This window comes from Pelodiscus sinensis, chromosome 16 (genome assembly GCF_049634645.1).
Source record: "Pelodiscus sinensis isolate JC-2024 chromosome 16, ASM4963464v1, whole genome shotgun sequence".
NCBI lineage: Eukaryota > Metazoa > Chordata > Testudines > Trionychidae > Pelodiscus > Pelodiscus sinensis.
Genome location: NC_134726.1, coordinates 22333816 through 22351097, shown reverse-complemented (window position 1 = coordinate 22351097; position 17282 = coordinate 22333816). Strand labels below are relative to the sequence as shown.

Sequence of the window (17282 nt, the reverse complement as noted above, 5' to 3'; positions counted from 1 at the left end):
GGAAATAGCAAGCTCTAGAAAGGTGAAGAATATAATGGGAGCAGCCAGGCACATAATTTATTTCTGTAGAGTAGTGGTGTGGACAATGGGGCTACGTCTACATTGGTATAATCTTGCACAAATACTCTTTAATGCAAGAGTTCAAGCATTAAAGTATTTGCGCAAGAGAGCGTCTACATTGGCATGTGCCTTTGTACAAGAGTATCCGTGCCAGTGTAGATGCTCTCTTGCGCAAGAAAGCTCCGATGGCCATTTTAACCAGCGGGCTTGCTTGCGCAAGAAATTCATGTTGCCTGTCTACACTGGCCTCTTGCACAAGAGGGCTTATTCCTGAGTGGGAGCATCATAGTTCTTGCTCAAGAAGCACTGATTTCACACATTAGAACGTCAGTGTTCTTGTGCAAGAACTCCCCACCAGTGTCGACAGGCAGCATGTTTTTGTGCAAAAGCAGCTGCTTTGGTGCAAGATCGTGCCAATGTAGACACAGCCTAGCTGCACTATTAGCAGCAGAATTAGAGGCCTATATGGAATCATTGGCTCCTGTATAAAAAAGAGGCACTAGAAGTTGTGTGTTTTTAAAGCTACTTTTTAGGAAGCTGGATATGTGAAGGATTTCTATAGCAGCATCACTCCTCCCACTGCTGTTGGCATTTCCATTGTAAATACTTTTTACTGAACAAAGTTCTAGCATGCAAAGCCAAGCTAGCCAGCAAGGCCCAGATCCTCAAAGGCTGAGGTGCCTAAATCCCATTTCTTTTAATGAGAATTACCTGTAAGGGTTTGGGCCTTACGGCTGTAAGAATCATAGAATATAAGAACTAGAGGGGGCCCTGAGAGGTCATCAGATCCAGTCCCCTGTATTCATGGTTGGACCAAGTATCATCTAGCTCATCCGTGAGGGCTGTTTATCTAACCTGGTCTTAAAAATCTCCAGGGATGGAGATTCCACAACCTCCCTAGCCAATTCATGCCAGTGCTTAACTACCCTGCCAGGAAGTTTTTTGTAATGTCCAACCTGAACCTCCCTCCCTGTAATTTAAGGCCATTGTTCCTTGTCCTATCATCAGAGGTTAAGGAGAATAATTTTTCTCCCTCCTCCTTGTAACACCCTTTTAGATACTTGAAAACTGTTATCATGTCCCCTCTCAGTCTTCTCTTTTCCAAACTAAACAAATCCAGTTCTTTTAGCCTTCCATCATAGGCCATGTTTTCTAGACCTCTCATCATTTTTGTTGTTCTCATTGGACCTTCTGCAATTTCTCCACCTCTCTCCTGAAATATGGTGACTAGAGCTGGACACAGCACTCCAGTTGAGGCTTAATCAGCACAGGCATGGGCGGTGGGTAATGTAAGCAAGGTAAGGCATTGCCTTCCCAAAACTGCCTATGCTGCCCAGCCACCTGGGAAGTGTTGGGGCTGTGCTGCATCTCGCTGCACAGCAGCCTAGTTCCCCAGCAGCCAGGAAAGGCTGAGACCATACAGTAGCCTGGCTCCATGGTGGCAAGGGAGGGCTGGGGCTGTGGTGTGGCAGCCCTGGCCCTCAGCTGGGGTTGGGAGGGGCTTGGCTGTGGTGGGGAGAGGGTGGTGTGGAAGGGGCATGATCTCGGGGAAGGGATGTGGCTTCAGGTAAAAGGGTGGGCTTTGGCTTTCCTTCCCCAGCTGAGTCTTCATCTGCTGCCCATGAGCACAGAGTAGAGTGGCAGAATGACTTCTCATGTCTTGCTCACAATATTCCTGTTAATGCATCCCAGAATTATGTGGTGTTGTTTTTTTGCAATAGTGTCACACTGTTGATTCATACCCTTAGGCTACATCTTCACAGCAGCCTTGTATCATCCACAAACTTTATAAGTGTATTCTCTATGCTAATAGCCATGTTGTTGATGAAGATATTGAACAGAACAATCTCCAAACTGATTCCTGCAGAATCCCACTTGTCATCTCCTTCCACCATGACTCTGAATTTTCCTACACTCTGGCTGAGTCTAGACTGCATCCCTTTTCTGTAAAAGGGATGCAAATTAGACACATCACAATTGCAAATGAAGTGGGGATTTAAATCCCCCCTGCTTCATTTGCATAAACATGGCTGCTGCTTTTTTCTGGCTTCGAGCTTTGCTGGACAAAAGCGCCAGTCTAGATGTGGATCTTAAATAAAATAAATTAATGGAGATTGCCTATCTCCTATAACAGTCCTTGGAGGATCATTGAGTCCAGTCCCCTGCTTTCACAACAGGACTAAGTACCATCCCTGACATTTTTGCCCCAAATGGCCTTCACATGGATTGAACTCTCAACCCTGGGTTTAGCAGGCCAATGCTCAAGCCACTGAGCTACTCCCCCCCCCCTTTTTTTAGAGGAGTAAGGGATCTTTCAGAAAAGGCTTTATTTTCCGAAAGATCCCTGTCTAGACTGGTGCTTTTTTCCGGCAAAGCTCCGAGCCAGAAAAAAGTGGCAGCCATGTTTATTCAAATGAAGTGTGGGGGGGGGATTTAAATTCCCGCTTCATTTGCAATTGCGATGTGTCTAATTTGCATCCCTTTTACAGAAAAGGGATGCAGTCTAGACACAGCCTCTTTGTTTTGGTTTCAGAGCAGAGATATAACGTCAAACTGATGTTGGAGCTATATTATGGAGATCACAATGTAGCTTCTGTTTGTCTGGAAATAGATGACAGGAGAGGGGTCATGTGAGGGTTACCTGTTATGTTCCCTTCATCTGGCATTGGCTACTGTCGGTAGACAGGATACTGGGCTAGATAGACCTTTGGTCTGACCCAGTATGGCCGTTCTTTTGTTCTTATCACTAAAATGTCCTTCAACTGTCTATGTGTTACATTTTGAAACAAGAATGTGTGATTTCTCCCATGTGGTGCTCCTAACACCTCAGAGGAGCCCCCCATAAACATCACAAAGTTACCTCTTTATTAATTATAATGGAGATTGCCTATCTCCTAGAGCTAGAAAGGACCTTGAAAGGTCATCAAGTCCAGTCCCCTGCCTTCACAGCAGTACCAAGTACCATCCCTGAAAATTTTTTGCCCCAAATGGCCTCTGCAAGGATTGAACTTATAACACTGGGTTTAGCAGGCCAATGCTCAAACCACTGAGCTATCCCTCCCCCTTTGTTCCCTAGCTAATCTCTCCCCAAAGTCTCTTGTACTGTGGTACCTTTAAAAGACCTGACAACACTTCAGTTGCTGGCATGCTGAAACCCCCGCCTTCCATGTTGAGAAACATTGTTTCCAGGTTTCCTTGTATTCACCTAACCAACTACGTCCTCTGCTTGTCTCCTTTCTTATGCTTAAGCTATCAGTTTTCTGTGGCAGGAGCTGTTTTTTGGTTTTATGTTTGTACAGTGCTTAGCACATTGTGGTCCAGACCCATAATGAGGACTCCAAGGCACTATGGGACTATGAATAAATTGTAGAACTGGGGCTACATTCAATACCAGTCCAGTGGTCAGTACAGGCAACGCCATAACAGGACCCTGGATACTGCTGTAGTTCTGCCACTGGCTTGTGGCCAATCGTCCTAGTAAAGCATCTGTGTTCAGGTACTAGCTCTTTTCTAAGCCTCCTGTGTGACCAAAGCATAAATCACTCTAACACAGACCTCTATCTGTAAAAATGCGGATAATAATCCTTCCTTTCTCCTACCCTTCTTCTCTGGGGTCTGTTTAGATAGTAAAGTCTTTAGGCTAGGGACTGCGGCTCACTGCATTCATACAGCACCTAGCCCTATGGGACCATGGTCACAGGAGCTGCGTGGCAGGTGGGCAAGGGTACTACTGTAACCCACACACCTAGGCTGTGTCTAGACTGGCCCCTTCTTCGGAAGAGGCATGCTAATTCCTAACTTTGGAATAGGGAAATCCGCGGGGGATTTAAATATCCCCCGCGGGATGTAAATAAACATGGCCGCCGCTTTTTTTCCGGCTTGAGGAAAAGCCGGAAAAGAGCGTCCAGACTGGCGTGATCCTCCGGAATAAAGCCCTTTTCCGGAGGATCTCTTATTCCTCAGGTATTCTTACCTGAGGAATAAGAGATCCTCCGGAAAAGGGCTTTATTCCGGAGGATCGTGCCAGTCTGGACGCTCTTTTCCTACCTGAGGAATAAGAGATCCTCCAGAAAAGGGCTTTATTCCGGAGGATCGCGCCAGTCTGGACGCTCTTTTCCGGCTTTTCCCCAAGCCAGAAAAAAAGCGGTGGCCATGTTTATTTAAATCCCGCGGGGGATATTTAAATCCCCCGCAGATTTCCCTATTCCAAAGTTAGAAATTAGCATGCCTCTTCCGAAGAAGGGGCCAGTCTAGATGTAGCCCTAGGCTATGTCTACACTCGTGGCTTCTTGCAGCAGAAATATGCAAATGAGGCTAAGCATCGAATATCGCCTAGCCTCATTTGCATACCTAATGAGCTGCCAGTTTTGCAGAAGAGTTTCTTGTGCCAGAAGGAGCTGTCTACACTGCCCCTTGTGCAAGAAAACCCCTCTTGCACGATGCGATTATGTCGATTATTTTCAGGAATAAACAGCTCCTTCTGGCTCAAGAGCCTCTTCTGCAAAAATTGCGATATGCAAAATGAAGCTCAGCGATATTCCACGCTTAGCCTCATTTGCATATTTCTGCCGCAAGAAGCCACAAGTGTAGATATAGCCCTAGTATGGTTCATTGTTTCATGTAGTGGTGCTTAGACCACTTACAGTGAGAGAAAAGAACAATGGAGCTGTACAGCCTGAGCTGAGACCCAGCTGGATTTATAGTGTAACCTGTAGCAGCTCCTGCATGAAACTCCAGGGTCCCAGGTTCAAATCTGCCAGGTGGTAGTTACACTGCCATAAAATAAGGAGCCAGGTGGGCAAGGGTGCTACCATAAAGCAAGCACTAATTAATAAATGTTTGTATGCAGATCACTTTCTGTCTCACTTTTCCCCATCCACTGAATGGGGTTTAATAAATGGTTCCTGGGCCTTTAAAATCCTACAGATTAATGCTGACAAGAACTATTCCTCTATTTCCAGAAGGTTGAGAGGATTCATTGACACTAGTAACACTTATGGGAAACAGTCCCTCCTGAACAGACCTACCCTGGCAATGGAGAGCTACTGGGACTTGCTGCCAACAATGGGATGCCCTACAAACCCCATAGCTGAACACAGGGCTGTTTAGTGGCAGAGGAGCAAAGCCATGCCAAGTGTTGTCCTAGTTAAGCAGCAATAGGTTCGGGGAGCCTAGGGCTGCAGTACACAGTGTTCATCTTTTTCTAGCACATCAGTTACTTTTACCACCATCTTCCCGCAGAGGGAGAAAGGCAGTGGGAGAGCAGGGGAAAGGAAATGTGGCTCCTACAGTCAATTAAAATGAAAAGTGGGGAAAAAACAGGAAACGATGCAAAGAGATTTAAAATCCCCTTGAAAAAGGAGCTGGGTCCTTAACCTGCCCGCTCCTCACTAATGGCAGCAGAGAGCAGGGGCAGGTGCAAACCATCAGCCTCGGAGGCAGCTGCTAGCAGATGAGGAGGAAGTATCCCACAGGTGTTTTCCATGGGCTGTTTCTGGGCTAGGATTGCAGCCCCTCCTATATAACCCCCTTCAGCTCAGCTCACTGTGAGTTCAGTTGTGGCTGGGGTTTTAGCTATGAGGTTATTTGTATTGCAGCTGAGCTGTTCTTGCAGCATGGGGTAAGGGGAGAGGAGGTTTGTATGGGGGGAGTGGGGAAGGTGTTCTGGATGCTGTGGTGGCTTCTGAGCCTCTTCTGTCTTGTTTGCAGGCTGCTTCTTTTGCTTGGTTGCCTTATGGTGCCCTTGACAACTGGTGTTGCTAGCTCCATGATTCTGCACTTCCCAGGTAACCAGGGCTTTCTCCTGAGTGTGGTGGACTTTTCAGTAGGCTAAATAATTAGGCTTGATCCTTGGCTGTGCTCAGAACTATCTCTCAGTGAATTGAGAGAGTTGTTGAGTGGGCAGTAACATTTTAACACTGAATGATCATCATTCTGGCTGTTGAAAGGAGTTAGTGATGGACTAACTGTGCACTTCTTCTTGTAGGGACAGTGTCTTGTCATGCTGACAAACTGCTCATTGGGTTTCCCAGGGAACTTAGTAGCAGCTTCTGGCAGGCGCATGTAGTTGGTATGTATTTCTGCATGTCTAGCTGGCCTCTCCAGGCCACTTCTAGCTGCACAACTGACCAGTTGCCTCTTTTCAGATGCAAATGGAGAAGAGATTGCAAACTGTGTCTACATGGTGGATTATGAGATGCTGATGCTAACTGCTCTGTATGTGAACTGCACTAGACTAGAGGTAAAACTGTCCCTCTGCTTTAGGAACATTTTGATACTGGGTCCTTGGTAACAGAGCTACTCATAAATAACAGCATGTTCATGCAAAACCAGACCTAGTGGTGTCTGTAATGTACTATATCTTTCTCTGGTAATACTCTTTCTTGCCTCTGGAATATCTCAGAAATGATCCAGAACTAATGAGACAGCCCAGAAATCAATTCCTGAAGCTAGTTTCTTTGGGGGAATGTAAAAGCAGAGATACAGATTCTTGCATGCCATGGGTTAAGTCAACCTATATCTGATACTTCTGAGAAGTATAATATTGACTTAATCAAAATGGCTCCCAACAAATAAAGCTGCTTACTCAGGGAGGTTGAAGTGACTTCTGCAACTTCTATAAACAGTTTCAGATGTAGGGGAAAACTTGCAACTTTCTCATACAACCTGTGAGGGCTGTAATTGATTATAAGAGGTAACTTTGCCACCATATCTTACTCTGACCAGTGGGTTCTCTTGCTTCAGTATGGCCAACACCAGCTGCGAGTAAAGCTGCTGCAGAACAAGACAGTTGCAGGGGACAAGAATGTAACCTACAGTATTGGCTGTGATGCTCTTCAAGCAGATGTCATCCCTACTGTTTTTACAGGAGCTACAAACTGTACTAAAGACTTCATGGCAGTAAGTGGGGCAGCTCAACAATCCCTTGGCAACCTGAATGAGCTGAGTTGTACAGAATGAGACTGAGAATTCAATATCCTCTGTATCTGTAGACTCTTCTCTGTGGGGTGGGAGTAAGGCCCACGAACTGACTTGCAGAATGACGAGTGGCTTTCCTCTTCTGGCCTCTGGGAAGACTCCATGGAACTATAGTTCCTAATCTGTGAAACTAGTTACCTTTGACTCATTTGTGTACTTCTATTAGCTTCCCTGGCTGGGCTTGGTGTAGCTTACCAGAGTGTACAGACACTTATTGACCAATGATCAGTAGTTCTCAATCTGGGCAGAGATGTATAATCTATACAGGGTGAAAGAGCATTTACGGCTTTGGTTTCCACTCACGTGCCTCTTCATCATGTCCTTCAAAAAAATATCTGGCAATTAGTCATTGCAATACCCATCATAGGATTCTGCTCAAGCTTCCATTTCTGTACTGAATTGGAGGCTCGTAACATTGATTGAAAGTTTGCTTGTGTAAGGGTCCTAACCAGCTGTTCTCCCATTCTTTCAGGTTGTATTCCCAAGACTCATTCCTGGTTTTGCTGATGAACACATGGTAAATGTGTTCTGTCAAATGGGAGTTGGGTTCTGTCATGATCATGAGGGGTAGCCTGGGAATTAAGGGGTTAACCTTACCTAAGTCAGGTAGATTCAGCCAATAGGAATGTAGGAAGGAATTTCCAACTGGGACAAAGGAATGTTTGGTTTCTCCCTCCTTTGTCCTGGACAGTTTTTCTCCAGCTACTGAGGGAGTCAGACTGTCTCCCTCCATGAATAGACTCTTTACCCTTCTTACTGAAGAGTAAACATTTAAATCAATCCATTTTATGGTTGGGGGAAATGGGATCTGATGTCTGCATTCAAAATGGATTTTGCCCTCCTTTATAACTAAGCTCCTGGCCCATAGTGGGTTTGCCTCCATGAGTATATTACCTTGTTACTCTTCCATCTAGATATTATGCTTGCAACAGGAATATTGTGGTGACAAAAGTTCTTTCTCTCCCTTTTTTAATTAACCCAGTATTGGTTAATTTTTTTTTGGCCTTGGCTTGTACTCCAGGGGTGACGTTTCCCAAGTGATCTCTCCCCTGATGGTTTTATTACTTGGGGGTGGCAGCAGATTTATCACCAAAATCTAGGTCAAGATTTTGGGAGCAGCTTCTTTACTGAAGTGTGGAAATAGGTTTTGAGGTACTTTTGCAGGCCCCCACTTCTGTATTTATTGTGCCAGAGTGGGGAAGGAGCCTTGACAGGGTCTCAAGATGAAGCAGAAATAGCTTAGAGGGGTGCAGAAACTACAACTTTGGCACTTGCTAAAGTAAACTGGAACCCTTTAATTTCCAGGTTTTGATTAAGCTTGACAGTCTTTATACTACTTAGGTCAGACAAGTTATCTTAACTAGAAGTCTTAAATTACAGACAGCAGAATCTCAGATGACCTGGATAGTCTCCATAGATGATGGAACAAGAACACACAGGCTAAGCCTTCGGCAAGCTATGCAGCAAGGATATACATTCCTAGCTGATGGCAGCAACCTCATCTTTCAGGCTTCTTTTGGTGCTACTGGAGTCGTATCCTACAAAGTAGGTGCACAATACTTACTCAAAGCCAAAGGGGGGAAACTTGCCATAGATACAAGAGTTACAAATAGAAAGAGGGATGAGATGTCTGGTGCTACAGATGCTCACTGGCCATGAGCTATTGCAGCCGTGGCCAACATGCAACTTGTGAGCCGCATGCTGCTCTTGCCCCCCAAAGTGTGGTCCGCAAAGCCACTCCTGCATGTCTCCTCTCCTCTTCCCTCCCTGCCCCCCACTACAACCCCCATTAGCTCACCCCTGGTTTTCCTTATGCTTACCAGGTCGGTGCTGCAGGGTTTTCAAGATGGTGGCCATCTGAGGCAGCCTCCTTTCTTTTAAATACTTTTAAAAGGTTTTTGTTTTGTTCTTGCTTGACAATTCTGTTCTGGGGGGCTCTTTCTTGACCATTCTGGTGCAGCTCCTCGCATTTTTCCGCTGCTGTTCTGGCTGTTTGTTAAATGGGTTGGCAACCCCTGAACTATTGGAACAGTAAAATGAGGCTGAGTCTCTGTGTACAGTCCATCAGGCACTCTGAAAATGGGAGTGCCTGGTATGCCTATGTGGCTAGTGAGCAGCTGTATTCTAGCTTCTTGCTATGAATCGACATGGTGCATGAGGTTCTAGAATGGAGCATGTACATTCTTTTCAAGAACTCTTGTGCAAGGGAGTACACTGACTTTCTGCACCAACAGAAGTCTACTACAAGACTACTCAACCTCAGTTTTCTGAAGCATTATAAATTTTAATAGACTCTTTCTATACCTCTCTTTATACCTGACACTGGGACCCTCACTCTGAATAACCTGCTGTTCTCAACCACATTTGTCCCCTCTGCAGCAAGACAACCAGATTCTATATATGGTGGCACTCAAGCTTTCGTATGGGCCTCCTGATCAGCGACTCACTGTGGAATCAAGAATGATCTGTGCGCCAGGTAACACTTGGCCTCCTCAGAGGAATCTGGCTACTCCTCCTTCTAGCGCAGTGTTTCTCAAACTGTTCCGCAGAGCCCCATGGCTCCAAGACATCTCCAGGGGCTCCATAAGGTTGACAAACTAGAAACATTGATAGGTACAACACATACAATCAGTGGCCCACTGGGGCTCTGGAGCCCTTTACATGCATTTATGCAGAGCCCCAAAAGCTGGAGAACCACTGCTCTAGAGGGATTTCTATCATGACACGGTGATAGAACTTCCCACAGATACTGACAAAGCTCTTTTTGCAGGCCCAGCAACCTGCAATGCAACACACATGACTGTGGCCATCCCAGCTTTCCCAGGGACCCTGACTGCTGTGCGTATAGAGAACAGAAATATTCCCATGGACCAACTGCAAGCAAATGGGATTGCTCTGGACACGAGGAAGGGAGTGAAGCTGCACATCCACAGAAGAATCCTGAAGTCTAGAGTAAGATCACTAAAATCTGCAGCCTTTCAGGAATGGTCACAACTGGAATAAAAATGCAGGCCACTGATAGATGAAAATGGACTCCCCTAACTTGTGCAATTGGCTCAACTGCTAGGGCTTACTTCAGTGCTGGTGTAACCCATACACCTATGGGGTGTGGGTCACTGTCCCATGTAGTGGCACTTAGACCACTTACAGCAAGAGATAAGTGAAGTCTACAGCCTAAGCTGCAAGCCAGGTGGCTATATAGTTCAAGCTGTAGAGGCTCCTATCTAAGCTCTGTCACAAGTTCAAATCTGCTTACAGGCAGTTACACTGGCATCTGGCTCACTCACCCTGGTAGTGAGAATTAGGAAATGTCACACCTGCACAAGAGTGCCCTTATCAAACCATTACAACTTCAGAAACCCCCACTGGCTTAGCTACAGCAACAAAGCTCCTTGTCAACAGTCCTTTCCAACTAGGTCTGCTTAAACTGCTTGCTTTCCATTTGAGCAAAGCTTCCTTTCAGACTATCGCTTGCTACTGCATCATACCTGAGCTGCTTGTTTTGGACCATCTCTCTGTCCAGGCTAGCATCCTGTTACCAGGCTATCTGCTAGTGCTGCACCCCCACACCCCCAAACTCCAAGAAGGGATTGTAATCCTGGTATGATCTGTGAAGCTACTGCTCTTTCCAAGAAATTACCATATACCAAATGGCTAGAATGAGTAGGGCCTAAATCTAGACTTCTTCCCTCCCCCCCCCCCCCCACCCCAAATATTACTGCTATCTTTCTGGAGCAGGGATAGCTGAAGGCAGAACCTAGCATGCTGTGGTCTACTTGTAAGCAGTCCAGTAGCCTGGATTATTCTTCTAGCTCTCTGGAGCTGAGGGTATAGTTGAAGGATTAATTCTAAGCTTTGGGCAGGTCCAAGATCTCCTAAAGATCAGTCAGTACATGATTAGAAGCAGGAATTAGCAAATTTTAAACCAGCCTACTAAATCCCATGAAGTAACTAAGCAAGACAAAACACTTCAGTCTAAATTAGTACAATCTAAGGCTGCCATATTATCACCTTGTGGTCAAATATAAACAGAACTACCTATATAGACAGTCTTGGATATAAAATGTGGTCTGTCTCCTGTTTCAGATGAATGAGGAGAGCTGCTTAGGACTCCAGTCATACCTGGCATCGCTAAGGCTGACTTTCAGTGTCCATGGAGAAATGGTGTCAATGGTGACATATCCAGAGTGTCCCTGTGACCAACATACACCCATAGGTGAGACCACATGCATTTCTTGTCCACTCCTTCTCTGTTGTGGCTTCCAAACTTCAGGGAACAGCTGTTCTATGAATGTCCTTCACCTCAGTGCAGGGGAACATGGGCTAGACCCATCACTCAACTGAGGTCAGGAGCCAAAGATTCATTGAGCTAACATACCTCAAATTCTAGAGGTAACTGGTGCACACTCCTAGTATCTGTCAAGAAAATTCCAGGAGGGGTGGGGGGCAGGAGGGGTTCTGTCATCTCTGCTCAATCACATAATTCTGTTTAAAATAGATGCCACTCCCTAGTGTGGGGGAGTGTCTGACCTAAGTCTGTCCCCATATTTGCACTCTGGACCCTCATGCCTTCAAAGTAGGAGTCTTCACTGAACATGTATTGATGTGAACATGAAAGCACTTGTGCTGTGCCTTTCTCCTGCCCCTCCATGCTACATGTGAACATCTTCATGGGATGTGCTGCCTACATCTCAGAAGCTTTGCCCATGGTATTTGGCTCTCCTGAGGGTAGAGATCTGACCAGCTCTCCCTCTAACCCATAAGGCCACTAATCTTGACTCAAAGCTATATCCACTCTCCTGGCCTGCCAAACTCCTAATGGGATGTCTCCTGCCTGGCCTCAGCTTCCATGTCCTGTAGTAAGAAAGAACACTGCTTCTGAGCCCTAAGCTTGCTGGCATGAGCTGCTGCCGGACCTTTGCCTTCTAGGCTGTGCACTTCAAAATGAAGGCAAGGAATGACCAATAGGTTCAGGACCACTCCTAATACAGTCAGGGGTGGGGGGAAGGGCTCTGGACACAGCTCATCTAGCATACTCTGTAGTTCAGTGCTGGGCACCCTGCAGGCCACATGTGGACCCCTTGAGGTTCTATGCAAGACCTGTGAGACATGCTCTTAGGCAACAGTAAGGCTGCCAGACTCTGCTGGCTTTCACCTCCATAGTCTTTCCTACTGGCATTCCTGAAGTGATGCCCATGTAAAGCAAAGGCACACGAAGTGAGGTGCATGCTAGTGGCACAACAGACAGTGAGCTCTGAACTCCCTCAGCAAATGGCTGCTATGGGTCAACTGAAACACTGCACAAATTCTAGGCATACAATGGCAGTTAGCAAAACTGTCCATGCCTTCCAGACTAGGGTAATCTTGTGCTCCACTGAGATGGAGGACCACATGCAGCCCACTCACTAGCTTAGGTTGTCTGTCATCTACTGAGGTGGGGGCTGTTAGCCTCTTTACAGCAGCTCATTCCAGACTCCTTGAATGTTTCAGCTGCTGTGTGCACTCAGGATGGCTACATGGACTTCGAAGTCCTCAGTGACATGACACAACCAGCCCTGGACTTGGACACCATCCGGCTTAGAGATCCAGCATGCAAACCAGTCTTCAAGTCTCCCTCTAATGACATGGTTCGGTTTCATGTCCCCGTGAACAGATGTGGGACAAGGCAGAGGGTAAGTGTTCAGGACAATGACTGTTAAAGGAACCCCAGGGGCAGGACATTCCCTAACCCTTTTGTATCCCCTGTGCATAATAGTTTGCAGGTGAAAGGATGATTTACGAGAACGAAGTGCGTGCCTTGTGGGCAAATCTACCACCACGCAGGATTTCAAGAGACAGTGAGCTCAGGTCAGTCTGCAATTCTTCCAGTGAGCGCCAGCCACAACAGAAGCTGGCAAGTTGAAAAGCCAAACCTATTGCTGAGCATTCTGCCTTGCAGGTTAACTGTCACGTGCACCTACAGAAGAGGTGATGCAGCCATGAGCATTGGGATAAGCAGTCTTCCTCCTCCAGTATCTTCAATAAACCAGGGTCCTCTGTCCCTGATCCTACTGGTCTATCCAGGTAAAGCTTGCACCTAGCTGCAAATAGCCAAGGTAGAAACAAAGCCGCTCCTTCTGGAGTGGGCAGACTGGTGGAAGAAACTCTTTAGTCCTTACTAGCCAGAAGTGGTGCTAGATTGACAGCTGGTAAGATTTTGCATGGATTCATGCTATTACCTGTTGAGACAGCTGTGGCATAAGTCTTAATAGATCTTGCTATAGAGGAATCCAGTGGTGCTGTCCAGTCATGCAGAGTAGGAAGCATCCTAAGGCTCTGTATGGTATACAACTAAGCATTCTCCAGTTGTGCCATGCAAACAGCAGACTTGCTTAGGTAGCTAGCTTAGTCCTGTCTCTAGACTAATTCTCCTGCAGGAATTCCTACCTGCCATGTAACTACCATTCTGGGGTTTTTCAGATGACTCCTACCTGCAGCCCTACAGTGATGACCAGTACCCTATTGTGAAACATCTGCAGCAACCCATCTTCTTGGAAGTGCAGGTTCTAAACCGCAATGACCCAAACATCAAACTGGTGCTGGATGACTGCTGGGCAACAGCATCACAGGATCAGAGCTCTGTGCCCCGCTGGAACATTATTGTGGATGGGTAAGCGTCTACAACTGCTGTAGGAAGGTGGGCAGGCCAATGATGGCAAGAGATGGATTTTCCTGAGATGCCATGCAAAGGGTTGTTAAAGCTCTGAGAGCACCATGACTTGTCAGATGCTTCATATAGACATGGGAACAAACCATTATTGTCTGAGTTGATCTGTGTTGGTCACTGTAGCACTGTCAAGCACACTCTGGTGTTTACAGTAGACCTCCAAATAATTGTTCTCAGATGAGTGACTCCAACCCTCCAAATGTTTGGACTCAATGAGTAGCTGCTCTAATGCAGGCTGCAAGCTAAGGCAGACCTCCCCAAACAGTATCTAATCAATCACCCAACAAACCCTCAACATAGAATGTCCTGAAGCAAACCTTGTGAGTGACACGGTTTTACTCTGGCCTTATCAAGTAGCTGGTTCTCATTATCCTCTTCCACCCCACTCCCTAATTTGTAGGTGTGACTATGAATTGGACAACTACAGAACTGTGTTCCATCCAGTGGGTCTTGCAGTCAGCTATCCCAACTATCGCCAGAGATTTGAAGTGAAGACCTTTGCCTTTGTGACGGGTGACAAGGCTCTCACTAGCCTAGTAAGTGCTGTTCCCACTTAGCAGGAGCTAAATGCTAGGGCTTCCTGTGCTGCAAGTGTCTCTCCTTTATCTCTGCTCCAGGTCTACTTCCATTGCAGTGCTCTGCTCTGTGACAGGCTTCAACCAGACTCCCCTCTGTGTTCAGCAAGATGTCCTAGGCCTTCCCGATTCCAACGAGGTAAGTGCTAATGACAGCTGGCAACTAGAATGTCATGCTGGACATGCTGGAACACCGATCCAGAAAAGTAGCCTATTGAGATCCCTTCCAACCCTATTTAGCCCAGCTGCCTGCACTGAGGCAGGACTAATACTAACTGGCCTACCCTGAGCTGTCACTAAACCACCAGTCAAAATGCTGCGCAAACAGTAGGTAACACACTTCAGTGCTGACTTCCCTTATTTAGGAGGCTCTCCCTAATGTCCAACCCGTACATCCTTCTTGCAATTGTAGCCAATAACTAACTGGTCTCCTTAATTGCTAACAGGACAAGCTTACCCTCTAACAGCCTTACCTAGTTAAAGACTCTGTGCACCCTCCATTGCCTCTTTCAGACAAAACCCAGTGTCAGACTTTTTGTAGGTTGGATCGTGACTTTGTCTTATAGACAGGAATAGGAGCTATTAATCAATCTCCCAAGCTGGATTGGGTTAGAGTAGATTTCAGTGTGATCCATTTATGCAAGGGATTCATTTGTAGTGGTTGGTCTCTTGCAGACGTGGTGGCCATGGAAGCAGAGAACTCCGGTGTGGCAAGCTTATCTGGTGCTGTTCTCCTAGTGGCAGATCAATGGCCTTCAGTCCAAGGTATGGAAGAAATGCTTCTCTCCCCCTATTGGTGCTTATTCCAAAATATTCTGGTCCCTAATTTGTGGCAACTCTTCTCCCTACAGAAGAAGCTCTCCTGAGAGAGAGTGCATGGACCACAGTTGCAACAGCAACTACAGTGATTCTTGGCTTGATGGCCACAGCACTGGTATCAATGGCTGTCTTTAAAAACCTGAAAAGGACAAATTCTGTAATGGTAAACTGAGTCACTAAGTGAGTTACAGGGAAATAAATTGCTGGATGCACATAATCATGGTGTATACTCTTTCTTTATAAGAAGCAGCAAGCTTGATAGCAAGCCAAGACAAAATTAGCAGCTCCCAGTGTCCAAAATCTTGAACTGAAATAACATTGTGGCAGCTGTACCTATTTTCTCCTGTACAGCTGCTGCCTACTAACTAGCTAATGGAGTGGGGTGAAGGCTCTTGTGTGGTGTCAGCTACCCTTCTGTAGATCAATGATCCCAAGCTCACTTGGTGCAAGATCTCACCTTTGAGACAGCAGTGTCTTATGCCATAATTAAGGGGACAGTCTTGAGAGTGAATCCTTGAGCTAGGAGAGCTACCTGTTTCCTCTCAGCCCATCCATCCCTCACTAGAAGCCTGCATGCATGCCAGGAGTGGAGTAGAGCTCCAGGTCCACAAGTACTAGCATTACATTTAAAAGCATTTTGTGTGCTTTGTAGCAATGGCATGATTTGTATATGCCTAATGGCATAGGTCATTGTGGAAAATTACAAAAGCAAATGGGCTCACTGCACAAGTTTCTCTGGGGCAGTCTTCAGGAGAGATGAGCTTCTAGGAAGCATTATGCTGTCCAGAAATGTCCTGTGCTATTCAGCTAGACTAAGGCTTTTCAGGTGTGGCTCACCTGTCATAGCCAAAGTAAACTCTGGCAGGTAGTAGCCACAATACTCAAATTCAAGGGCCCTGAAGCTAGCTTACATTTCTCTGGCCTCCTGTGACCAGCTGTGTTGAACAATGCTGCTGCCATAGCAAGCAAACCTGGTCCGGTATCCACTAGCCTAAACTAGATAATTGCCTAAACCTAGACACTCCCTCACCCTCCAGTTAGCAGCAAGCAACTAGACCTAAAGAAGTAAACTTTCCCAATACAATGTTGTTAAAATAACCTTGTGAAACCTTATTGTTCCAAGTTGCACTCCAGTCCTTAGCACCTTGCCTGACTAAAAGGGTGACTGTGCCCATATAAGACTAACTCCTTTTTTACAGCCAAAGCCTACCTCAAGCTAGCAAACGTAAGGTTCCTACTTAATTAAGGATCTAAGCACAAAATCAGTGCAAGGACTCTCCAGAGGGGGGGGGGGGGAGGGAAGGGCTGAGCCACTCCCCTTTCTTGCTGCTATCATGAACTAAGTCTCTGCACTCCAGTGAAGGTTGAGCTAAGGTGTGTGTGGTGGGGGGGATTTTTTAAAATGCCCCAGGAAAAAAGTCTGAGCTAGACAAACAGGCTCTTGTGGGGGGGGGGGGAGTGTGAGGCTGGCCATTAACTTCTAGTATGTGGCATAATTACTAGTATTTAAGATGCTTGTATATTCACAACTACCCCATTTCTCGATAGGGAAGTACAAAACTTCTCCATTACCTAATTCATGGGACGAATGCTAACGTTAAATTTTTCTCACTATAAACTGGCCTTGCATAAATGGTGCCTGCATATATCCCACCCATTAGGCTAAGTCTAGACTGCAGGCATTTTCTGCAAGAACCCTTTTTCAGAAGAGATCCGCCAAGAATATCTTACGCAAGAGCATGTCCCCACACCAGCACATCGAAAAAGTGGCATGCTTTTGCAAAAGAGCATCCACAAAAAGGCCACCCAGAACCACTTCAGGCAGGGCTTTAGGTCACTAGTTGCTGCTGACTGCTGGGGCCAGACCCTTGCAGAGACACATGCTTAAAGGGATGACAAGCCCCCTGGCCCCAGACAACCATTTTGCTGCTGCATGTTTGCCTAACTCTTCAAGGGACAGCAAAGCTCTCAATGCCTGCTGTGGTTGCCCTGTTCCTTTCTGGATGCCACAGCTTTCCCTTGTGCCATGGAGCCAGAGCTGCCCCGGGGCATGCAATGGTCTCTTCTCTTCCCCCAGCCATGCTGCACTTTTCGTAGTACTTTCTGCCAGCTGCCTTCCTGGTCCTGCAGGACCTGGACCCTGA

The 17282-nt window shown here is 46.4% G+C and overlaps 1 protein-coding gene across 1 annotated transcript; it reads left to right on the top strand.

The window, feature by feature from the left end:
• The first annotated feature begins 5572 nt into the window (after positions 1 to 5572).
• LOC102461648 (zona pellucida sperm-binding protein 2-like) lies at positions 5573 to 15355 on the top strand. Its single transcript, XM_075899442.1, has 18 exons — positions 5573 to 5680; positions 5770 to 5846; positions 6047 to 6130; positions 6207 to 6301; positions 6805 to 6960; positions 7511 to 7555; positions 8419 to 8583; positions 9418 to 9514; positions 9809 to 9990; positions 11125 to 11254; positions 12529 to 12710; positions 12794 to 12885; positions 12977 to 13101; positions 13498 to 13687; positions 14145 to 14280; positions 14362 to 14458; positions 14995 to 15084; positions 15171 to 15355. Exons 1-18 carry the CDS (start codon positions 5637 to 5639, stop codon positions 15308 to 15310), a joined length of 2127 nt encoding a protein of 708 aa, XP_075755557.1. The 5' UTR covers positions 5573 to 5636; the 3' UTR covers positions 15311 to 15355.
• The last annotated feature ends 1927 nt before the right edge of the window (positions 15356 to 17282 follow it).